We start from the raw sequence: 25,356 nt of genomic DNA, 5'->3' as shown, positions 1-25,356 counted from the left end.
TGTTGAACATGTGATAGATCGTCAAGGTTTAACTACAGGACTTCCTCATTTTATTTTATTTTATTTTCCCTAATAAATGAGTTTTCAAGAGAACACTATGGCTTTAATACATGGGGGGAGGGGACCTCATGTGAAAGATCAAATTTTCTTTTTTTTTTTTTTTTACCTTGCCTTTCTTCTATTTTGCTCCTTCCATGTTGTCTATGGTATTGTAAAACCTGAAGGAAAATGCCCAAACCATCTAGGTCTAGGACCATACTTCAATTTCCTGTCCTTAAAACAGCCATGACAGTGTTAAGTCCTTGGGTTGACATGTGTATCCGGAAGGAGCCACAGAGCCGCTGATACAAAAAAGCAGTTTGTGTCTGGGATTGATTTATGCCTTTGGAGCAGGACAAGGAGAAGAAAACCCAGCCCGTATGGTATCTGTTGCTGGGGGAAGCTCAGGCCATCTGCCAGACTCTAATAAAGCATGACAACAACATTTGGTTTGAAGCACAGAATGATTTTCCAAAGTTAAAATAAAGCTTGTCTACAATTGAGGCTCTTATAAGTCTTTATATATATACTAGAGTCCTGGTGCAAGAAATTCGTGCACGGGCAGGGCAGAGGGGGGCGTGCAGCTCCCTCAGCCCGACCTGCACCCTCTCCAATCCAGGACCTCTGGATCCTAACCACTCACCTGCCTGCCTGCCCTAACCACTCTGCCTGCCTGCCTGATGCCCCTAACTGCCCTCCGTTGCTGACCTGGTCATCCCTAACTGCCCTCCCCTGCTGGCCTGGTCGCCCTTATTAACTTTTTTTTTTATAATCTTATCCCCTTCACACACAATTGTATTTGACTTCCTCATTGGCTTCTCCCTCTCACACAATTTTTCTCTCTCCTTTATGTAACACTTTTTCCTACTGACTCATCATTTGTAAACTTTTCTTTCCTCCTTATTTCCTACTTCTGTTCCGTCATCCTTCTTCCCATCTTTCTCCTACCCTCCCTCCCTCCCTACATTCCTTCTTTCTTTTATCTTTACCCTTTCCCTCCCTCCCCTTTTCCTTCCTTCCCACCTTAATTTTTTTCTTCACTTCCTCCCTCGGACCTCCCTCCCCCATTTCTTCCTTCTTCCCAGTCTCCTTTTAAGCTCTACTGGCTCCCCTTTAAAATTTTTCTTCCCTCCCTCTTTCTCTCTCATCCTACCTTTCCCATACATTCTTCTCTACTTACTACCACTGTTTTAATATCTATCTATCTACCTGCCTAATTATTCACTATCATTTATCTTTTTTTTTCTTTTCTGACTCCTACGTTTAAAATCTGTCCTCAGAACACAACTATACTTGGTTTTCATTATAGCTCCTACAGTTCACTCATACATCCTCTTTCCTTCTTTAATTCTGCTTTCTACTGACTCCTTTATAAAGTTCTTCCCTCCCTCCCTCCCTTCTTAAAGCTTCTGTTCAGTGGTGGGAGGTGGGGGGGCGCATTAACCCCCAGCCCAGGGCTCAGCCCCGGCCAGGTGTTCACCGCCCCCCTTCCCTGGCCTCCCCGCTGCCATCCTGCTCCCATTCCCTGCCCAGCACGCCTGCCCAGTGAGGGTGGCTGAGGCCCGTGCGGCCCGGGCACTGCTGCTGCCGCAAAGCAGGAACACCTCCGCCCAGAAGGCCTTGGACCGTCCACCACTCCGTCCCGGACCCGTGGGCGCCTCCCCGCCAACAGCCCATGCTGGGGACCACCACCCGCCTCCCGCAACCCCCTCCGCGGTCACCACCCCCTCCCACGTGCAGCCCTGCATTTCCTTCCCTTTTCCATTCCTGCGTCTTTTTCTTGTTCCCTTTATTTATTTCTGTTTCTCCTCTCGGCCGGTCTGCATGCAGGCCTGCCTTCCTCTCCCTCTCATTTCTTTTTTGTTTTTTTTAATATATTTTATTGATTTTTTACAGAGAGGAAGGGAGAGGGATAGAGAATTAGAAATATCAATTAGCTGCCTCCTGCACACCCCTACTGGGGATGTGCCCGCAACCAAGATACATGCCTTTGACTGGAATCGAACCCGGGACCCTTCAGTCCGCAGGCTGATGCTCTATCTACTGAGCCAAACCGGTTAGGGCTCCCTCTCATTTCTTATCCCCTCCTATCATATCCTATCCTACTCCAGGCCTTGCACCTGCCTGAGCAAAGGGTGGGGACGCAGCCTGCTGATCTGGTCGTGACATGATGCTGTAATGGATAATTTGCATATTTCTCTATTATATATATATATATATATATATATATATATATATATATATATATATATTTATTTATATATATATATATATATATATATATATATATATATATATATATATATTTGTCTTTAGCATTTATATTCAAACTAGTGGCCCGGTGCACAAAATTCGTGCACGGGGGGTGGGGGGGGGGCGGGTGTTCCTCAGCCAGGCCTGCACCCTCTCTAATCTGGGACCCCTCGAAGGATGTCCTACTGCCAGTTTACTGGGATCGGGCCTAAACCAGCAGTTGGACATCCCTCTTGCAATCCAGAACTGCTGGCTCCTAACCACTCACCTGCCTGCCTGCCTGATTGCCCCTAACCACTCTGCCTGCCGGCCTGCTCGCCCCCAACTGCCCTCCCCCGCCAGGCTGCTCACCCCCAACTGCCCCCCGTGCCAGCCTGCTCACCCCCAACTGCCCCCCTGCTGGCCTGCTCACTCCAAACTGCCCCCCCCCGCTATCCTGATCACTTCCAACTGACCCCCACTGACGACCTGCTCACCCCCAACTGGCCCCCCTGCTGGTCTGCTTAACCCCAACGGCCCTGCGCCCCCACCAGCCTGATCACCCACAACTGCCCTCCCCTCTTGGCCTCTAACCACCTCTACCTCGGCCCCGCCACCATGGCTTTGTCCAGAAGAACGTCCGGAAGGTCTCCCAGTCTAATTAGCATATTACCCTTTTATTAGTATAGATAAAAAGTAAAGGACATTAATACCTTTGTTTTCTTTTTCTGTTCTGGGCTTATACTCAAAATCTTGTGTTGGCAACTCATTTCTAACTCCTCAGCCTGCCATGGGAAGGCTCCATAATTTGGGTTCACCCAAAACCACTTAAATCAGAATGTTGAGGGGTTGGACCCAGGCATTAGTTCTTTAAAAAAGAAATTCACATAAGAACTGCAATCAAGGTTAAGACCCCTGTGGTTACAATGTGAGTGAGGAAAAGACAGCTGAGGCGTTTGGACTATCTATGGTCAGAAGTAAATGTGAAATATTAAAGTTTTCAGGTCTTCAGGGGGCAGCGATGATGCGTGTGCTTGTGTGTGCCTGTGTGTGTCTGTGTGTGTGGGATGTACATCACCTCTCTCTGCCCTGCTCACAGGTCAACGCCGTGCGGGTGCATGTGAACAGCTCTTCCGAGAACCTCGACTACCCGGTCCTGGTCGTGGTGCGTCAGCAGAAAGAGGTGCTGTCCTGGCAGGTTCCGCTGCCCTTCCAAGGACTGTAAGTGGGGCTTTTCCCAGACAACTTCACGACATCGCTTCCTTTCAATGGCCCAGATCTTAATTGGTCTTTGCCCTAGTGAAATGAGAAATCTGACATTTGGAATGTTGACATGTGATGCATGCTCAGTGCAAACGCTAGTCGTAGTACATACCCTACGTGTTCAGCTCTGCTCAATATCCATCCCCTTTGAAGTTCACATGAGAACTCTGCCCAGATTTGTAGCACCTTGAAGAACTTTTACCATTGTAATTCTATTCAGAATCAAAAAATGTTCTGTAGCTCTTGATTGGTTAGTCACCCATTGAGGACAGGGCCAGGCCCAGAAGTCAACCTAAATGAGTGATACTTCTTCCATTCTTCAAAATGCCCACCGAGTCTGCAACCTTCATTCCATAATTATGCATTGAGCATGACTAGGTGATAGGTGCTGGAGATACAACAGTGGGAAAAAGATCCCAACAAAGTGTCTGCCCTCAGGGAATTTATATTTTTACAGGGAAAATACCAAGGCATTATAGGACTATAAGAAAAAAAACCTAGAAGGCATTCAGACATGGATATAGAGTATGAGTTAAATTGATTTTTAAGGTGGAGGAATTTGAGAATTAAAATACTGATTTGGACTCTGGAACTTTATGTTCCATTTAGCAAAAGCTTGAAGAATAAAAAAATGGAGTCGCCTGAATGTTTTATCAGGACAGTTTCTCTTTTACAATGTGATATTTTTTCTCTTTGAATTAGGAGGATGGATTAGTGTAATGTAGACACCGCCTAAGTGAACAGGTCAGCACTAAACAGACTTCACATCCCTGTTACTATGTCACAGAGCCCTACACCAAAAACACTGCTTCTAAAATCACTATCAGTAGGTCCAGTCTGACATTTAAAATATAAGGGCTTGAAAACAAATTCGGAGAGAAGTGAATCGCAATAAGCTTCTTTCCCAGCTTGTTCATTGAGTCTCTCTCTCTCTCTCTCTCTCTCTCTCTCTCTCTCTCTGTCTGATCTTTCCCTCCATTGGCTGCTACAGATACCAGAGGACCTACAACTACCAGGAAGTGAGCCGCACCTTATGTCCCTCAGAAGCAACCAATGAAACAGGACCGCTGGAGCAACTGATATTTGTAGATATAGCATCCATGGCACCCCTAGGTGCCCAGTACAAACTGCTGGTTACCAAGATCAAGCACTTCCAGCTACAGTAAGCAGGACTCCCTGGGGCCTTTCTCTGTTCACTCGTCTGTTCTTCCTGTGCGTGTACATGCTCAACCCAGCTTCCTTCCTTACAGATCAGCACTCCAGAAGGACATTTTCTACTGGGCATACTGCCTTAGCACCTTCTGACCTCTCCTGCTCACCGATGGGCAGCAGGGCCTTATATGTTCTGTGCAATAGGGAGGCAGTAAGAGACTGGAGCAGAGAGGAAGGGTGGTTGACCTCCTAGGTGTCTGTTCTCAGCGTCTGGGTGAGAGCCCTGTCCTGTCTGCAGTCCAAGCAGGTGTCACTGGTGGCCGGGTATTTTGTATTACTCTCCTGAAGGAAGTTTTGTTTTTGTTTTAAGAAAGACCTTAAATAATTTTCTTCTATCCTTATTGCTATTCCAGTTTTCTCCTCCCAGGTTAGGAATGTGCATAGTTAGAAAATAATATGTTATGTGGCTTGGTTCTTTGTGCAAAAACTAATGACTATTTCCTCCTTCTGCTTGCACTTTCATTCTTTATGACAAAATTAGTTGTGATACAACAGCTCAAATTGTTTATATTAGAGGTGGATTATAACAAATTCAGTTAATGACATTGCCCCCAAGGGATTTGTTCTAGCCCCAAGGTTACCCTTGTAAAACATTATACAAATCTGTGTGAAAATTTAAACAGAAAGGTTAAGGCTGTTCCTTAATGAGGCCAGAAACTTCAGGGACTTTTCTGCTCTATCTTACTCTGAGCTCAAGGCTTTGTAAGGGCTCAAATCATCTTCTCCTCTCTCGGTGTTTTATATATATACTAGAGGCCTGGTGCACAAAATTTGTGCACGGTGGGGTGGGAGGGTCCCTCAGCCTGGCCTGCGCCCTCTCGCCCTCTCGCAGTCTGGGAGCCCTGGGGGGATGTCCGACTGACAGCTTAGTGCTGCTGCGGAGGCAGGAGAGGCTCCCGCCACCACTGCTGCACTCACCAGCCGTGAGCCCGGCTTCTGGCTAAGTGGCGCTCCCCCTGTGGGAGCACACTGACCACCAGGGAGCAGCTCCTGCATTGAGTGTCTGCCCCCTAGTGGTCAGTGCACATCATAGCAACTGGTCATTCCGCCGTTCCGTTGATTTGCATATTAGCCTCTTATTATACAGGAGATATATATATGTGTGTGTGTGTGTGTGTGTGTGTGTGTGTGTGTGTGTGTGTATACACACACACACACACACACACACACATATATATATATATATAACAGGCATTGGCAAGCTATGGCTCACAGCCTGGACACTGGTTTTGTAAATAAAGTTTTATTAGAATGCAGTCCTACCCATTCATTTACATATTGTCTATGGCTGCTTTTATGCTATAATGGCAAAGCGGAGTTGTGAGTAGTTGGGACAAAGACATTATGGCCTGCAAGCCTAGAATATTTACTCTCTGGTCCTTTAAGAAAAAGTTTGCCAACTCCTGATATAAAAGAGCAGACACATGCTTACCAAATTTGAATTAAACAATTCATTTAGAAAACTGCATTCCAAAATGATAGAATACCTAACCTTTTCAAGTACACGTACAACATTTACCAAATTTTCCAGGTTCTAATGCATATCTTGATAAATTTCAAAGGACTGAAATCCTTTATATGGAATTGAAATAGAAGTAAACCACAAAATGGCAGAGAAAATCACAAATGTTTGGAAATTAAGTAGTCTATGTCTAAATAACTTATGAGTCAAAGAAGAAATCATAATGAAATTTAGAAAATATTTTTAACAAATAATAATGAAAATATGACAGATTTAAACTTCTGGGATACAACTAATCACTGCTTGAGGAAAATGTATAACTTCAAAAGTATATGTTAGAAAAAAAGAATGGCTGAAAACCAGTGTGTTAATATCCATTTCACAAAATTGAAAAAAGAATTGAAAATTAAACTCAAAGAAAATAAAAGGAAGTAATAAAATAAAAGCACAAAAAAATGAAATAGAAAACAAATCCACAATGGCCAAAATGAACCAAACCACAAGTCAATTATTTGAAATGACTAGTATTTTTTATACCTTTTTAAAAAATAAAAGTGACAGGCAAGCCCATTGAGGGAAAAAATAGGCAAAAGATTTTAACAGATACTTCATCAAAGAAGCTATTCAAATGGTCCCAAAACACAACCTCACTAGCTATCAGCAATACAAATTAAAATGATAACAAGATTTCACTACAACTACAAAATTGCTATAATTTGAAAGGTTTGACAATGCAGTTCCACTCCTAGTAATATACCTAACTCCTAGATATATGATTGTGGTATTCATTTACTAGAATACTACACAACAATAAAAATGAACAAACTATTGGTATACTTAACAGGGGGAAATCTCACAAACACAATGTTGAGCTAAAGAAGCCAGACAAAAGGGATCCATACTGTGTGATTCCTTTAATATAAAGTGTAAAAACAGACAAAACTATTTTGTAATTTAGAAGTCAGGGGAGTGTTATCTTTAGCAAGGAAAGAGGAAGTGCATGGTATGTTTGCCTGGTGAGAGTTCATTCAGATATATGCTTATGACTTGTGCACTTTTCTATGTATATTATCCTTCAATAAATTTTTTAAAATCCAGAATATTTAAACATAGTGTGTACTACTTTTTGGAAGCTTGTTTTCTGATTAGAATATTCTGTTCTAATTTAAGTGCTCCTTAAATTTGTGAAGTCAATTTATAAAGAAGTCTGAAGCCAACAGAGGCACTAATAAGAATCAAATGTTTATCTTGGTCTTCTCTACACCCCATGATGGTGTGTATGCATAGAGACAGATGGACAGACGGATGAATGAATGTTTAGAAGGATGGAGAAATAGTCATGGCATTTTTCCAAGTCCTCCATTAATTTTGGCATAGGAAAAGATGACATGGTAATTCAAGAGCAAAGAACCAACCTGCCTCCCACTCCCCACCCCCAAAAAAGGCAGGAGAAGATTTTCTGGTGGATAAGGTCCACCCAGATCAATTAAATCAAAGTCTCCAGCAGGGAGGTGTGCGCATTAGTACATAGTTTCTTAGTTTCCTAGATGACTCTAATGTGCAGCTAGAAGTGAGAACCGCTACCTTTAAGCAGTTTCTAATTGTGCTTATGTTTGATTGTTTTAATAATTAAATCTATTTATGATATTAAACAACATGAGAATTCATGGTGATACATTTGAAGGAGGTGCGAGGACATCACTTGGACAGAGTGCGGTTCCAGCTTTCAGCCTGGCCTTTACTAATTGGTTTCTGTGTCTTTGACCTGTCACTGTCACCTGGTGGCAGGGTACTGAAATCCTAGGGCTGGTTTTCTCTGAGATTCATTAGACCCTTTGGAGAACTGAATTCTGTGCAACTGAAGTCATAAGGTGGCAACTCTGTGCAAGTGCTAATGAATGATATGCACGCTGGCAAAACTGCACATCTGTTCCCTCATATTGTTTTCTGTTTCCACCTCTTGTAATGGTACTTGACGTCAGGAATCAGATGTTCAAAGCCTTTTGAAATACACACAGTTACTAGGGCTTTTACAAGAATAAGATAAGCCTAGGAAGAGATGGTAACTGAGATATAGGAGTCTCTTCTTCCCTGGCTCTGGATTATCCCACACAAACCTTGCTGGTGACCCAGAAAACCAGAAGATAATGGCAAAGGGCAAGAGCTGAGGGTTGTGGTGAGATCTGGACTGTAGGTACTGAGAGAAATACTAAAGAATTAACTCAAAATTTCTAACATTGCAGTTTCTGTCGTATGTTTTGACTGGTGGAGTAGAAGGTATATAAAACACATTCCAGGATTATTTTTTTTCCTGGAACCATAATTTTTAAGAATGGAAGGACTTTGGAGAATCTAATCTATTCACTTCATTTGTACAGATGAGCAAAGTGATGCCCAGAGAGGTTAAGTGACTTGTCCTAACTCACCCAGCTAGGAAAGACAAAATCAATAATAGATTCTAGTTCTGAGCTCTTCCCGCTATAACATTCTATTTCTCCTTTCTGTTTAAAACTATCCTCACACTTTATGTTGCCCTAAATATGCTTCTCAAGTCCATGAAACACTCGTTTATTTAAATCCAGCTTTAAAATAAAATTCTGCCTTAAACCATTACTCCCTGCCATCTAACTCTCCCCCACCCACCTCCACACACACATATACACAGCTTTGCCACCACTCATTTTCCCTACTCTAATGCCCTGGAGAGCTGCTTAATGTGAAGTTGCAGATGTGGAACAGAAGGAGGCTGTAGGAGCAGGCAGGCACCTAATCATGCAGTGGGAGGAGCTTAGAAGGGGTGTTAAGAAATTTAGGTAGTTGTCTAAATTGTGATAGTTGTGTGGAGAATGGATTTGAAGAGAACAGACTGGGTGCAGAAAAATTAGAACACTGATGCGGTGGTCAATATAAATCCTACATAATAAAATGGTAATATGTAAATTACCATCACTCCGCTACGCCCACGATTGGGCCAGCAGGAGGCGCAGGGGGCGGGACTCAGGGTGGCCGGGGTAGCTGATTGGGCCAGCAGGACGCTGAGCTCGCGGCGCCAGTGGCGCCGCGAGCTCAGCGTCTGTACCATGGCTGCCGGAGGCTTTCGGAAGGCCTGGGGCACCGGCGGACAGCCGGCCAGGTCCCCCGCGATCAAAGGCCAAAGCGGGGGACCTGGCCGGCTGTCTGCTCCGGCGCAAGGCCTTTCGAAAGCCTCCGCAGCGCCAGAGGCTTTCGGAAGGCCTGGGGCACCGGCGGACAGCCAGCCCGCTGGTGTACCAGGTGCATGATTAAATCATGCACTGGGCCTCTAGTCAATTATAAGGAGATAAACTGAAGAATTTGGAGGTAACATTGACAATACTTGATTGGATATGAATGGGAAAGGGACTGGGAAAGTCAAAGATGACTTTCTAACTTGTAGATGGTGGCACCACTAAGAGAAAATGAGGATTTTGAAGGGGGAAGGAAGAGATGATAAGTTCACTTTGGTGCATGTTAAACTTGAAGTAGAGTGTTGGTATATACCATCATGATGCTCAGGAGAGAGGTCTGAGTTACAGAGAGCAGACTGAGTAGAAGCACTTCAGAAAGGCTGGTCCACACCATGCCTAAGGAGGAGTTACAGGAGATAGGACTGGACAAACAGGCAGTACCCACTCCTTGGTGTTTGAGATCCTGTGAAAAGCACTAGGGAGTTTAGACTTCAGCTTCCAGGTTATGGAAACCACTAAAAGATTTTAAACACCAGAATAACATGAACAGATTGGATTTTAGAAATGATCTTAGTGTCAATGTGGAAGGTGAACTCACGAGAGGAGAGGGTAAGGGTAAATAGGACAATGAATAGAGAAAATAAAAATGATAAGAGCCTGAATATATTATGGCAACAACATCTTAAAGGGGAAAAAAGGGGTCCAGTAAGATGCCTGGGGATAATTCACAAATTCAACAAATATATATTGCAGAATAAAAAATATAGTCAACATGAGTACTTGAAGCCTTCAACCCTCAAGATCTATGTAGGGCTCTTGGGTCTTTGCTTTGAAAGAGAATTTTGAGTGAGATAGCCAAGCTACCATGCTGTGAGAAGTATATATTTTTGTTGTTGTTGTTGTTGTTATATAAATTAACCCATTTATTATAGGCTCACAGTGTTTCAAACTGTGGAGCTTCTATTGGTCTTTCAATTCCTTCAGTCTTCTGCTGGCTGACTTTACTGTGACGGCAGAAGTGGGGTTGTAGGTCCAGGCACCACCAGCGACTGTTTTCATGCAGGAACCACAGTGCCAGATCCCCATAGCTCGCCTCTTCATCTGGATTTTGCCACAGAAGGAGCAAGTGTACTTGGTGTGCTGGCTGATTTCAATTTTCTTCACCATTTTCCTGAGGGAGGCGCCATAATGGGTCCCATACTTACTGACGATTCTGACCTTCTTGGTGCGTTTAGCCGTGTCGCCACAAACTCGAGAAGTAGATTTTTTGAGGAAATAGATGAGTGAAGAGGTTCTTAGACCATTTTGCTCTGTGTCATGTAATCAACTTTGATATTTTGGGATAGACTACAGTAGTGATTTACATTACTTTTCAAAATTTTTGTTGTTGTTGAATGCCATGTCCGGCAAAAACAGTGCTTTAGGTGGGAGCAGGTGCATCCGGGTTACTTTACAGCGATAGAATCAGGACTACTTGGTGATCAATCTAATGGGAAGTAACTAAAAGGGAGGAATTCAAGATGACTCTAACAATGATGTTCAAAGTCTGGTGAGGTTTACTGGCAAACAGACGTAGTGGGACAGGATCAGGGAAATGACAGAACATTCCATTTTGATCATGTGGAGCCCAGCAGGCAGTTAGTCTTCTGTGACTGGAGCTCAGAAGATAGCTCTGGACTTGGCTGGACATGGAGACTTGAGATATACTAGCATTTTAGTGGCTTTTGTGGCAACTGAACATATATGTGGTTGTTTTTTATGTCAATTGAATATCCTATATAATAAAACCCTAATATGCAAATCTACCGAACGGAGGAATGACCGGTCACTATGACATGCACTGAACCACCAGGGGGCAGACGCTCAATGCAGGAGCTGTCCCCTAGCCAGAAGCCAGGCTCACAGCTGGCGAGCACAGCTGTGGTGGCGGGAGCCTCTCCCGCCTCTGCAGCAGTGCTAAGGACCCCTCCGGGGGATGTCCACCAAGGGGTCCCGGACTGCGAGAGGGTGCAGGCCAGGCTGAGGGACTCCCCCCCCCCACCCCCCAGTGCACGAATGTCATGCACCGAGCCTCTAGTATATATATGTGTGTGTGTGTGTGTGTGTGTGTGTGTGTGTGTGTGTGTATGAAAATGTATGTGGCTAAGGAAAATGAGGAGATCAAAAACAGGCTTGTGGATAACACTCTCATTTAAGGAATTGTCTGAGAAACAGGAACTATCAGAAGAAGCTAAGTAGGCACAGTCAAATGTGTGGAAGAAAGCCCACAGAGTCCCAGGTGGGAAAGTTTCAAGACCAGGAGTGGTTGTCAGTGTCAAATGCCACAAGTAAAGTCACTGGATTCAGCCATGAGGAGGTGACTGTTACCTTTAGCTAAGGCAACTTCAGGGGAACGGTGAGAAAGGGGTCTTGATGTGTTTTAAGGCAGAAAAGGATCCTGATAGCAGTGGGAAGAGGAAAGAATGAAGGAAAGATGCAAGCAAAACATTCTTTTAAGAAGCTGGTTTGTGAAGGAGAGGGAGGATATAGAATAACATCAAAGAAGGGAAATACAAGGAAAAGGAAGGAAATTTGTTGGGTTGTTTTTGTTTGTTATTTATTTTGAAAATGGTTGAGACTAGAATATATTTATAAACCAAAGGGTAGAAAGGCAAATGAAAGTGGACTTTGTAGAAGCAAAGTCCCAGAGAAGGGAAGAAAGTATAGGATTTAGCGCATACGTGCGAAGTCTATACTTACACTAGAGCGATGGGGTGGAGGGTTACAGTGGACTGGAGCATCGGTAGGGGAGGGTTGGATAAGCAGAGGGAGTTCATGACAGATGGCAGTAAGCAGATAACAGGAAGTGGCATTCTCAAGTCCATAGTCCAAGTGAATAATAGGGTATAATTTCCTTCAACAACGAAGTAGGGGTTTAGAACGCCTTCCCTGATCTGTGACAGGGGCTTGCTATCATAAAGTAGATAATATGCCGTGAATTTCATAGTCCTCTCTGGTACTTACCTCAAAAACCACTTAGCTTTTGTCCTTCTCTCCCACTTTACCCTTTCTTCCCATCCCCCTTTCCCTTCTCTTCTGTTTGATTACTCTCTTCCCATCCCCCTTTCCCTTCTCTTCTGTTTGATCTTTCCCATGAGCCTCCCTCTTCTTCTGTCTTATCTGCATGCCCATCTCTCGATTTCATCTGTCCCTTTTCTCTTCCCCTCTTCCTCAAACTAGCCAAAACAAGAGAACTAAGTCAGTTTTCAGTTTTTCTTATACTTTCTGAATAATCATTTACTTCCTGGGTTTAAAACAAATAAAATGAAGTTTTTATGCGTCTCTTTCTAAAGTTAAAGGTGCATTTGAGTTGCAACTGACTTTGTTCTGTTGGTTAATGACCCTTGATAAATAAATCTTCCGCCCCTCTGTCAGAGCCTATGGGGAAGGAAGCAGAACTTTCCATGTGTAGTAGACACAATGTTTATTTTGCACACACTGTTGACTCCATGAGAAAGAGAGCACTTAAGTGTGACAAACTTAAAGAAAACAATATGTGTTGAATGTTTGTGTGTGTTGTACTAGTAACGAAAATATAAATAACAAGGGAAAAACACCTCAGAAAATGTATATCGATATCCATATATTCCATTACAACTGGAATTCAAGTGATTAGGGAGGAATATAAAAACATATTTCTGGCCAAAGGAAACTGGTTCCTTCTGGAAATTTCATGATGTGTGTTGCTAGCCAAGAAAATCAGTGACCTTTTTGTTCCCCTGACCTGGCAATGAACAGAACTGTTGCCCTGGTAACAGCAGATGGCACTCCCCACACTAAGAGGGCACTGCCTAGCACACACAGCACGGTGGGTTCTCACTCCAGCCGGCCATGGCGTCTCAGGGGCACCTACACAACTGGACTTGACACTGACTTTGTGGCTCTTTAGGTGACTTAAGGCCACAAGCTCTCAACTGTACTTCAGCAGAATTAATCCTCAACACTGAAGATTATTTCTGTTGAGTGTGGATATATAAAAATGGCATCCACTGCTAAATTCTGAGCCCAGTCTGCCCACAGCCTAAATTGTTGGTCATTACCTTTATAAACAGTGCTCAAATTTTATGACTTTTAAACAACACCTCCAATTATAAATTTCTTGCTTAAATGTTTTGGCATGCCCTTTCTAAAGGAATCTTTAACACAATTGTTTGAAACTACTTAATTTTTATAAAAGGAAAATTAGGAGTAGAGAGAAAGACTCTTTAGAGAGCACCAGGCTATGAATCTGGGGAGGGACCTCAGAAGAAGTTCAGGTTAAAATTCCCAGAAGTTCAGGTTCAGATTCCCAGAAATGCAAGCCATACTGGAGGGGTAGGGGCATGCCATTCCCCCGGTGCGGACACTGAGAGTGTGGTGTGGGTTTGTATGAGTGATCTTCATGGCTAAAGATGAGGCAAAACCCAGAACGAATAAAAGGCTAAAGCAGCTCCCTACAAAACTGTATCGAGGACCGAACTTGTCTGTGTTTTCCAGCCTCTTGGACTGTTTCACATACGTTCATTCCAGGCAGCACTCTGTGCCACAAGGGTGTGCTACCTGCATGCTCCTCAGCCTCTCCTTTCCTCTGCGCTGGACCATTGCTGTCCTTCACAGAAGAATGAAAGAACCTAATCCAATAATTCACAGTAAATTATTACCTGGAGAGGAAATAACTCCATTATATTATTTTGGTGCTATTTGCTATTTCCTGTCATCCACAATTTTGCCTTTGGGATACTCTTAAGATTATATCATCAATAGTATAAGAGATCCTGAAGGCAGTGCCTAACCCAAAGAGGACAAAATCTTGGAGGAGAATTTCAGCTAGTGTGGCAAACAATTGGGGAAGTATTTGTGGGCAGAAAGAGTATACTCCTATTCCTAGAGACGATCCAATGGTGATTATCTATTCACCACATTTTTTGCAAAAATGATCTTTTGCCATGGTTACATCAAAATTATTTTGAGGTGTTATCTTCATTGTTGAAAAGAACCTCAAATCTTCTTTTCCTCTCTCTTTCAGCCCACTTCTAGCACCTAAACCCTGTGCTTGATTATAAAATCTTAAGAGAATCCAAAGGCAAAAGTAAACAAAGTACGTACTTGTATAGGTATGACTTCATGGGTATTTAAAGACATAAAATTGACTCCCTCCCCAATCTGGTCTTTCCTGAGAGTTGAAGTTAGCAAATTTCCATGCAGTTTACTTTGTAAGTTTGATGAGAACAAACTTCCCTTCACAAAGGATAAGGCTTTCCTTGCATCTGGTTTAAGATGGTTTTCTTTTAAATAAATAACTTTTGCTTGCTAATTTATTATGTTTTCTCTCATTTTCCCTTCTCCCACTTACATTTCTCAGGACAAATGTTGCCTTTCACTTCACTGCCAGCCCCTCTCAACCTCAGGTACGTACGTGAAGGGTGTCAAGGTTATGATTCTACTATTAGTGTTACTCATAGTGTTACTATGTTAACAGGTGGAGTCAGCATGTGGTATTGTCCTTCATATTTCACAGCTTAAGATGTATTTGTATTTTTGGAATGTTATTCATGTCACTAGAACTTTGGACACAACATTTAATCTTATCTCCTGAACTGATGTGAAATGGGAGGCATGATATTTGTAGATATTCCTTGGCTCAGCTTTCATTTAGCAGGTCTACTATGTGCCTACTATGTACCAAGCAATGTTAGACTGTACTTGGTGATGGGAAGAGCAGGATGAAGAAGGGAAAGATGCAACTTCTGCCCTCATGGACCTCTTATAATCAGGATGGGGGTGGGGGAGCAGAGAAGTAGAAGGCCAACACTAAACGGATACACAAATACTTAATTCACCTGGAGATACAATAAAATAAAACAGATTTTAATTTCTACAGTGTTGTGGATGGAATGAATTAGTTTCTCCTACGTAAAGAGAGAACAGGGATGCTGAAAAAATTATAATAAGAATTAGATATTTATGTTGTGCTCTCCATTAAACTGTAATCATATATAGAATAAATACATGAAAATTTTCATTATTTAAACTGCTTTTCTGGTGACACTTCTAGCTACCTTTATTTTTTTCTTTCATGGGTTCTGAAGAAGTAAAGTTTAAGCAATAGTTTAAAACAAATTTATTGAATGTGCTGATATTTACTGTACATCTTCTGCAGGCTGTAATACAGTTTTGGTCATAAATGGTTACTTAATTTTTGTCTTGTATGTATTAAAACTGGGATTAACACAGTAAATGGACTCTATTGTAAATCTATTACAACCACTGTATGATGATAAATATTTAGCAACTAATTTTTAGAGGGGGAGGGGAAACCCAGATTTGTAGAATTTGCCCATTTCTGTGGCATAAATACCTTCATCATGGTCAACTTCAAGATGCCAATGTGATGTCATTGAACACAGAGTTGGGGAGAGATGTGTACAATCAGCTCCACAAATCCGTATGAGCTGACTCCCACACATTACTTGATAAATTTATCAGCCTCCACAGTGCCTACATACTGCCACCCAGTGATGGAAGAGGTCTACAGGCTCGCAAACCACTGCCCTCAACATTTATTGGCTAGTTAATTCATGAAATATTTGAAAGCACTAGTTGATAGGTGCTATGGGAGATAGCTAGAAAGGGAGGAAAAACCTTGCAGAATGAGTATAGTCTAATAGTCCTGTTCAGAGTTATAGTAAATATGATATAGTGAATGCTGTAATGCACTTTGTTTGTGGACTGAAATTCAGTGATGATTACATATTATGGCTTCCTTTTCTTTTAAAGGAGTGTGTAAATACTAAAGCCTAAGTAGTTTGTCTATAAACCCCAAACTAGAATAAAATGTACTTAGAACAAATATATGTTGCTCATTATTGCTAACAGTAATCCTAGTGATGCTCTTGAGTTTCAAAGGTTGGTTTCCCTAGCGTTTTCCTTTTGGTTCACCTTGGGAAGAGCCCTGTATTATATGAATTTGAATCAAGCTTCAAAATTAAAGTGCAAAATGAGGTGGGTTCTTAGGAGTGTTGCCATCTATTACAAGGTGTGAACAGATTTCCAAATAGCAGAGTTAATGACAGTCCTTAATCTTGAGAAGGCCTTGGATTATTGAAAAACATTCTATTCTTATTGTTCTGGTTCTCAAAATAAGGTTAGTAAAGAGGATGTTGGAATGCAAAATTAAGTTTTGACATGTTTTGCCTTTCCTTTAAAGTGACAGATTTATTAGAGTCCTAAAATATGGGCTTGTTTTGGTTGGCTCCCTCAAAACCTTAATCACGTATTTTATGTCAAGTTTCTCATCCAGTTACCATATTTATACATATTGGGCAGAAGTTCCCTTTCTTCATTATTAGTAACATCTTTAAAAGTTAGAGTTAATAATTTTTTTCAGGGGATTTATAATCTAACTAGAGGCCCGGTGCACAAAATTCATGCACAGGGTGTCCCTCAGCCCAGCCTGCAGTGTCTCCAATCTGGGATCCCTCTCACAGTCCAGGACTGCTGGCTCCCAACTGCTCGCCTGCCTGCCTGCCTGCCTGATTGCCCCTAACTGCTTCTGCCTGCCAGCCAGCCTAATCACCCCCTAACCACTCCCCTGCCAGCCTGATCGATGCCTAACTGCTCCCCTGCCAGCCCAATTGCCCCTAACTGCCCTCCCCAGATGGCCTGGTCACCCCTAACTGTCCTCCCCTGCTGGCCTGGTCATCCCTAACTGCCCTCCCCTGCTGGCCCAGTCACCCCTAACTGCCCTCCCTTGCCAGCCTGGTTGCCCCTAACTGCCCTCCCCTGCAGGCCTGGTTGCCCCTAACTGCCCTCCCCTGCAGGCCTGATTGCCCCTAACTTCCCTCCCCTGCCAGCCCGGTCACCTCTAACTGCCCTCCCCTGAAGGCCTGGTCACTCCCAACTGCTCTCCCTTGCAGGCCTGGTTCCCCCAACTGTCCTCCCCTGCAGGCCTGGTCCCCCCCAACTTCCCTCCCCTGCAGTCCTGGGTCCCCCCCAACTGTCCTCCCCTGCCAGCTTGGTCACCCCTAACTTCCCTCCCCTGCAGGCCTGTTTTCTCCCAACTGCCCTCCCTTGCAGGCCTGGTGCCTCCCAACTGCCCTCCCCTGCTGACCTGATCACCCACAACTGCCTTCCCCTGCTGGCCATCTTATGGTGGCCATCTTGTGTTCACATGGGGGCAGCCATCTTTGACCACATGGGGGCAGCCATCTTGTGTGTTGGAGTGATGGTCAATTTGCATATTGCCTCTTTATTATATAGGATTAGGTAAACAGTATAACCTCTTTCTATTATGTTTCCTGATTCTGATGATATGTGAGAAATACTTTTAGAGATATCTTAGCCTGCCCCAATTTGAGAATATATATTTCAGGGGCTAGATGTAAAGTTTTATCTTTGAATCTAAATGTCCTCCCACTTTATTCCAGCCAGAAAATAATTCTTTAGCAAAAAACTAGAAGGGTGGGTTTATTGCTAATTCTTGCCTGTAGAAAGCTGGTTAAGATTCTTGAAGAACAGGCTTACCTGCTTTACAAGGTGGAGCCTCATATTTCAAAATGAACATATGGAAGTAAATATTGTCTCATATTACATCCCACATATCCCTAATTCAAAAGTTAAGGGATCTTCTTTAAAAAAAATGTTTTTATTGATTTGAGAGGAAGGGAGAGGGATAAAGAGATAGCAACATCTGTGAGAGAGAAACATTGATCGGCTGCCTCCTGGGGATCAAGCCACAACCCAGACATGTGCCTTGACAAGCAATATTGTATGAAATGGCTACTTTTTTTTTTCTTTTTTTTTTTTTTTTTTACTCACTGATATAGTCCTAATCTCTGGCACAGAGCCCCAAAGAGAGAAATTGCTCAATACTTGTGAGATGAATGGCTGGCTGAATTCATGGAGGTTTACTGAGATGTGCATCTGAATTTTGTGCCTAATAGAGAAAATGATCCTTCTCATGTGAAAATAGTTTGAGTTCATGACTGTAAACATTTAAGGTTAACAAATCATGTTTCTCTTTTTCTTATTCTCAGTATTTTCTATACAAATTTCCTGAAGATGTGGACTCAGTTGTCATTAAAGTTGTATCTAAAGTGGCTTATCCATGTTCTGTTGTCTCTGTCCAGAATATCATGGTGAGTCTTAATAACTTGTCAACCTTCCAGTGTGGAGCATTATATTGTCTCAGGATAAATGAGAGAGAAGGGTGGAGGACATGTCTGTGTATCTCCTGCAAAACTGCTAAATACTAAGAACAGCATCTTGGGCAGTCAATGTATGCAGACATTGGTTTGAGGCAACAGAAAATAGTTGACTCCTCACCAAAATAAAAAAAAAGGAAAAAAAGGAGGCAGGGAGGGAGGGATGATCATGACAAAGTACAAAGAAGACAAAGTTGTGGACTACAGGAGGAAAAATAGAAACCTACCACTTGTTGTAAGTTTTTAAAATGACAAAAACTGTATGATTTCACTCACATATGGAATAGGAAACAAAAAAGTAACAAACAAACTAATAAAACAAAAACAAATTCATAGGTACAGTCAACGGAATGGGAAAGGGGGTGGGGGAAAAAGTGATTTGGGTAAAGGTGGTGAAATATATGCAAAGGAAAGAACTAGACTTTTGATGGTGAGCATGCAATAGAGTACACAGATAGAGTTAATAATGTTGTACACCTAAGATTTATGCAATGTTATTAACCACTGTTACCTCAATAAATGTAATTTAAAAATTTTTATTGTAACATTAGGCCCTTTCTATCTCTTCAGGTTTTAATTTAAAAAGTGAAAAGGTATTAGAAACCTTAGGACAACTTTTCAGTTCTCTTTCATATAAAGAGACCTAGACTTTAGAGGACAAGCACCAAGTTTTAGGAAACTGTCTCATGACTGTTCTGGGGGGAACTTTTATGGTTTATGGCTTAGTAAGGAACTCCCACTCTGTGTGTGCAGTATGTGCAGCATAACATGATACGATGTTAGTGATGATTTCCTTTTTACCCCTCATGTACATTATAGTGCCCAGTGTATGATCTTGACCACAATGTGGAATTTAATGGTGTCTATCAGTCCATGACCAAGAAAGCTGCCATCACACTACAGGTGAGACATCACTTCTGTGTCACTATTATTGATGACAGTGTGTCAGTTTACCTACTGGAACAGCATTCAAAAGGAATGCCATTCACTCTGTGCCTTGGATCTCTTCCCTTTCCAATTGGTTTTAAAAAGAAAGATTGAGCCTGGCCGGCATGGTTCAGTGGTTGAACATTGACCTATGAACCAGGAGGTCACGGTTTGATTCCAGGTCAGGGCACATGCCCAGGTTGCAGGCTTGATCCCCAGTGTGGGGCGTGCAGGAGGCAGTCAATCAATGATTCTCTCTCATCACTGATGTTTCTATCTCTCTCTCCCTCTCCCTCTGAAATCAATAAAAATATATTTTAAAAAGAAAGGAAGGAAGGAAGGAAGGAAGGAAGGAAGGAAGGAAGGAAGGAAGGAAGGAAGGAAGGAAGGAAGGAAGGAGAGAGAAGGAAAGAGAGAAGGAAAGAAAGATGTGCATGAAATCAAAGCTTGGGCGATGCTGGACAATGCTACTGCCAGGTTCCCTGGGGAATCTTGGGAACCCATAATGCAATGGGACATACTAGTATATCTGACAGGCTGCCTAGAAAGAAAAGTAAAGGCAGAATATTTCAATCTACTCAATGGGTGATGCAAATTTAGGGTAAAGTTATCTCATCCACTGAAAGCAGTTAAATGTAAAAGAAGAAGAATTTGTATTAATAATAGTAAGCAAAAGAGGACTTCATCTGGGCAGAATGGACAGCCTTAAGGAATATGGGGTGATAGAGGGATAAAGGAAGACAAATATTTGGTGACAGAAGATGATTTGACTTTGGGTGGTAGACATAAGCCGGGAACCAATTCCAGCATGTAATAATTACAAGAGTTTCACCAAAAGGTTGGTGAAGCTTAGGCGGCTCAACAAGGGTGAGCCACATATGTAATTACCTGTTGGAACGGCTGAACAGAACTTCCCCCAAACCTGAATAGGATAATCGTTTGCTGCCAGACAGCTCAGGGCATTTTATTGCCTCCTATTGGCCAAACACCTGAACAGCTGTAGGCTATTCCCCAAACTGACAATGCTTCTGTATATCCTTTGATACCCTACCCTTTGAAGTGTATATCTCCACCTTGCCTTAGGATAAATCGTGTGAATAAAAGCAGGGGGTCCTGAGACAAGGAGAGTCTCCTAGCTCCTTCAGCTGAAGCTCCTCTGACCCCCAATGCCTTTCAAAATTATCTTTTGTCCGTGGACTCCTTCTTGAATCTACGCATAGCGCCTCTCTCCAGAATGCTGAACCCTTTGTAAGGCTGGGAAAAGAACCCCGGCAGACATACAATGCAGTATACAGATCATGTATCATACAAATGTACACTTGAAACCTATGTGGTCCTATTAACCAATGTCACCCCAAGAAATGTAATTTTAAAAACATTTAAAGGAATATGGACCATATTTGTGCAGCAGTTTGCCTTTTCGACTTTTGTAATTAAATTTTTATTTCAATGGTAATTGTATGTTTGGCAATAAATTGTTACTTTTCTTTTGGGCCCATGATTCTGTCTTTGGCCATTTTCTCAAAGATATCAGAAATTTTGGGATGTTAAGAGAAAAGAGTTGTAGAAATAGAATAGACCTTAAAAAATCATCTTCCCAACCATGCTTCATTCATGGATAAGGAAACTGGGACACAAAGAAGCGAACTTAGAGAAAGTCAAAGCCAGGACTAACTCAGGTTTCCTGGCTTGTCTTTGCCTCCCTAAACTAAACTACCATATTTTCCAGCATATAAGACGACTTTTTAACCCAGGAAAATCTTCTCAAAAGTCGGGGGTTGTCTTATACGCCCGGGTGTCATCTTATTGGGCGGGTATATCCCAAACTCTATATTTTAACTGGAAAAGTTGGGGGTCGTCTTAGACGCCCAGTCGTCTTATACACCGGGAAATACGGTATTTATTTAACTGCTGACTGTATGACTTTTAGGAAAGTCATTTATCATTAGACTAGAGTCCTGAGATTCGTGCACTGGGGGGTAGAGGAGGGGTGGTCCCTCAGCCTGGCCTGCACCCTCTCGCAGTCTGGGACCCCTCGGGGGATTTCTGCCTGCCAGCTTAGGCCCAATGCCCTTGGGAATGGGGCCTAAACCCGCAGTCTGACATCTCTCTCGCAGTCGGAGGTTCTCGCAGTCCGTGACCCCTCGCTCCTTACCACCTTCCTGCAGTGGAGGCAGGAGAGGTTCCCGCCACCACTGCTGCGCTCGCCAGCTGTGAGCCCTGCTTCTGGCTGAGTGGTGCTCCCCCTGTGGGAGCCCACTGACCAGTGCACATCATAGCAATTGGTCATTCCGCTGTTTGGTCTATTTGCATATTACACTTTTATTATATAGGATTTTAAAGTAATAAAAATCTAATATAGTTCATTTTAAAATAAACTTATTAATTTTTTAAAAATATTAAGTAAGAATTATTAAACATAGGCTATTGACATTATTTATGTGGTGCCTATCTTTCTTATCATAAGAACATATCATAAGATTGTTATGTCTTATGCAGAAGAAGGATTTTCCAGGTGAGCAGTTCTTCGTGGTGTTTGTGATAAAGCCTGAAGATTATGCTTGTGGAGGATCTTTCTTCATCCAGGGTAAGAGATAGTAAGAGTACTTGGCTACTTGTAAAAACCTGACCCAGGGGAATGGAAGGGAAGTCAAAAGCTTACTTTGGCCCTTTATGACCATTTCTAGTTCCCAGTAAGTGAGGGCCATCAGCCATGACTTGATAAGGCAGCTGAGAGATACTTGAGGATAAAATAAAGGTAAGAAAATGATAAATCTAAAAGTATTAGTGATACTACAAAAGGTCACTTAGAGCATTGTATCATTGCAAAATCTTGTGCTCTCTCGGACCACATGGAGTTGGCTCTTTACTCAACAAATATTTGTTACTAGAAAGTAATGATTTGTATACAGCAGACCAAGGTCCATTTTCTAAGATTGGTTTGGTAGCCAAGAGTAATGGAGCCACTTATTCAGCAGTAATCATTTCCATAAGGATGTGCAAGGAAAATGGAGTTCTCAATTTTGGTTGCAAAAATTAAACCTTGCAAGATAGCAAAGCGGGACAATGACAATGACAGAGGTTGTGTGAGCTCTGAGGCAAATGCAAATGGTTATCCAGTTACTCAGTAACTACCTTGGGAATGGAATAGGTTGTAGGAAAACACAAGTCCCCAGCAGCTGATGTGATATGTGATCAACACAGAGAGATGTTTATTGTTGAGTGTAACATGGTTCCCTTGGTATTTAGGTGAAATTTGTTCCTGTAATCTTTAATCTCTTAATTACATCGCTTTATAGAGTTTTGCTAATGTCTAATGTTCTTCGTTAAACTACATGCTCTTTGGTGACTATATAAGAAAAAACAAGTTCTCACTGGCTAGAAAATACAAGCCAAAATACACAGTGGCTTCCTATTTTTGTAGCTGTTTTCTTCACATGTCTGTGGCATGTTGAGCCACCTGGATATCAAGTAAAGAGTCAAGCCTTCTTCATTGAGCAGGGAGGCTGAAGTCTCATTTGCCTCAATTAGTGCTATCAACTGCATCCAATTTGAACGTTTAACCAGAAGGTATATTAGATGATGTGAAGGTTTGGGAGTTAGGTTTTCCTCTAGTTCTTGCTAAAAGAAAATGGTCCAGAGTTAATTTTGGACCATTTTTGAACAACTGTTCAGATGAGAGTTGAAGAGCCTACTATCTGATCCATTTTTCCTTGTTCTTTTTTTACCAGAAAAGAAGAACCAGACCTGGAATCTACAACGAACAAAGAACCTTAAAGTGACCATTGTTCCTTCCATTAAAGGTCAGATTTGGCTCTAGGGTTCAGTGGACAGATTCCTATGTCAGGCAGTCCATCATATAATTCAATGCTAACGTCATCCTTCCAGAGAAACATTATAAGAAAACTAATGTTTACCTTAGAGATAGAAAAGAGAATCAGAGCATTTGTTAAATCCCTTCCAAAAAGAAAGGGAACTCATTATGAAGCTGTACACAGGCAGCCGTTTGTGGATAATGTCTGGGTGACCTTCAGTAGCTTTGCTGCTTTAAATGGAGGCATCTCAAGACTTAAGAATGAGTATGATGAAGACAGGCCTTTGAATCTGTTCTGTCCCATGCATGGTCCTCTTTTCTCCTGACTAAAGTTGTTTCTCTTTCCTCAGAATCCGTTTTTGTGAAATCCATTCTTCTCAGCTTCCTCATCTTCTTCTCCTTCTATGTGGGATGCCTGCTGATTGCGTTTGTTCATTATATCCGGTAGGTCAAGAGTTTCAAGAAATGTTAACCCCATTGCCTGTCTCTGCTTAGTAACTGGAGCATTAGGCTTTAGAACCATATTGACTCAGCCACCAATTGTGTGACCTTGGGCAAGTTACTTAACTTCTCCGTATTTCAGTTTCCTCATCTGTAAAATGAGATAATAATTTACTTCTTAGAATAATATAACTGCAGTGTTTATGTCAATGTTCTGAATTGAATAAGTGCTGGTAAAGTGTTAGTTATTTCAGCAGGAGTAATTTTATCAGGAATTAGTTATTAATAGCAGGAATAATATACTTTGATACTACATTCTTACTGTTGTAGCATCAATTTTCCAACAAAATGTCCCTTAAGAGTGAGAAAAAAAGGAAACAATTAGTCTATGACCTAACTAAGGAAATGCCATTTCTGAGAGTTTGGAGCTCCCAGTAAAATGAGCTCATCTCTCCTTGCCTCCTCAGCAGGCCTGAACCTTGAGAATTCCATAGTTGTGGTCTCCGCGAAATAACTACGGGAGGTTTATATTAAACAAATGTTCTTTCTCCTCTCGAACGGGTAAAGAAAACAAAGCCAGCATAGAGTTTTCAGATTATTGGGCAAGCTCCCATCTATAGAAAAACCCCATGGCTCCGACAGTGATACAGTTATCTCAGTGATGCAGGCCTATCTCTGACTCAAAAATAACTGCTTTTTGTGACCTTTATGAAGCTTTTCAGTTAATAAACTGATATCAAAAACCCTGGGATTATCACTGGTCATATCTGGAACAATCTCAGCACCAAAACAATTAAGGAGAATAATTAATTATAAATCATTGTAAAAAATAGAAATTCATGAATCCATATTGATAAAGAAAGGAAGGGAGGAAGGAACAACCTAAATACCTGCAGATATACATCTAATAAAGTCACCACAGTTACTAAAACTGGTACACATTAGGGAAAGGAGTTATTAACAAATACTGGAAGTGTTAAGGAGGGCGTTTGTCTACAGCACAATGCCAAAAGCTGACATAAATATGGAGAGAGTGCTGGAATTGGAAAATCATTGTTTTGCATAGATCAGGTTAAGAATCATCAATGGATACTAAAACTAGGAGAAAAATCTGATGAGGATCAAGATATTTTCATGGCCTTTAAGGGTATCCCCACAAAGTGCTTAGTAGTTGTAAGGGGGAAAATAGTAACCACACAGTGAAGAAATCAGACAACGATTGACTAGGTGATCAAAATTAATATGACTGAGGAAAAGATAAACATCATGTGCCCCCAGATGTGACACTCTGAGAAGAGCATAACATCACATATACAGTGTTCCAGCCAGACATGCATATTTTGAATATAACCACAAGGAAAATTTAAACTAAAAATGACAGTCATTTTATTAAAATTTGTCATAAAAGACAAAGAAAGGCTATGAAAAAGTTCCAGGTTGAAGGAAAATAAGGAGATATGACAACTAAAGACAATACCTGATCTCAGACTGGATCTATTACTAGAAGAAAAATAAGCTATAAATGGCATTACTAGGTCA

General features: G+C 41.9%; 2 protein-coding genes across 5 annotated transcripts in view; one reads left to right on the top strand and one right to left on the bottom strand.

Annotated features, from left to right (window-relative positions):
• SIDT1 (SID1 transmembrane family member 1) overlaps window positions 1-25,356 on the top strand; it is a gene marked incomplete at its 5' end in the record, with an annotated part of 87,620 nt that overhangs the window by 29,015 nt on the left and 33,249 nt on the right. For 2 of the 4 annotated variants that reach the window (XM_079766634.1, XM_079766635.1), the window contains 8 exons: window positions 3,371-3,492; window positions 4,526-4,696; window positions 14,795-14,840; window positions 18,468-18,569; window positions 19,455-19,538; window positions 22,062-22,149; window positions 23,294-23,365; window positions 23,727-23,820. In XM_079766634.1, coding sequence (XP_079622760.1) covers window positions 3,371-3,492; window positions 4,526-4,696; window positions 14,795-14,840; window positions 18,468-18,569; window positions 19,455-19,538; window positions 22,062-22,149; window positions 23,294-23,365; window positions 23,727-23,820 — 779 coding nt within the window. The remainder of the gene's footprint in view (window positions 1-3,370; window positions 3,493-4,525; window positions 4,697-14,794; window positions 14,841-18,467; window positions 18,570-19,454; window positions 19,539-22,061; window positions 22,150-23,293; window positions 23,366-23,726; window positions 23,821-25,356) is intronic. The other 2 variants (XM_079766636.1, XM_079766637.1) reach the window with 2 other exon arrangements.
• On the bottom strand, window positions 10,311-13,286 carry LOC307097222 (large ribosomal subunit protein eL43-like; the record flags this gene model as incomplete). The annotated part of the gene is made up of 2 exons (XM_079767239.1): window positions 10,311-10,664; window positions 13,274-13,286. The coding sequence occupies 2 exons, from the start codon at window positions 13,284-13,286 to the stop codon at window positions 10,375-10,377; spliced, it is 303 nt and encodes a 100-aa protein (XP_079623365.1). The 3' UTR covers window positions 10,311-10,374.

This window comes from Cnephaeus nilssonii (assembly GCF_951640355.1).
Source record: "Cnephaeus nilssonii genome assembly, chromosome: 3".
Classification (NCBI taxonomy): domain Eukaryota; kingdom Metazoa; phylum Chordata; class Mammalia; order Chiroptera; family Vespertilionidae; genus Cnephaeus; species Cnephaeus nilssonii.
This window is presented reverse-complemented; position numbering and strand designations above follow the sequence as displayed.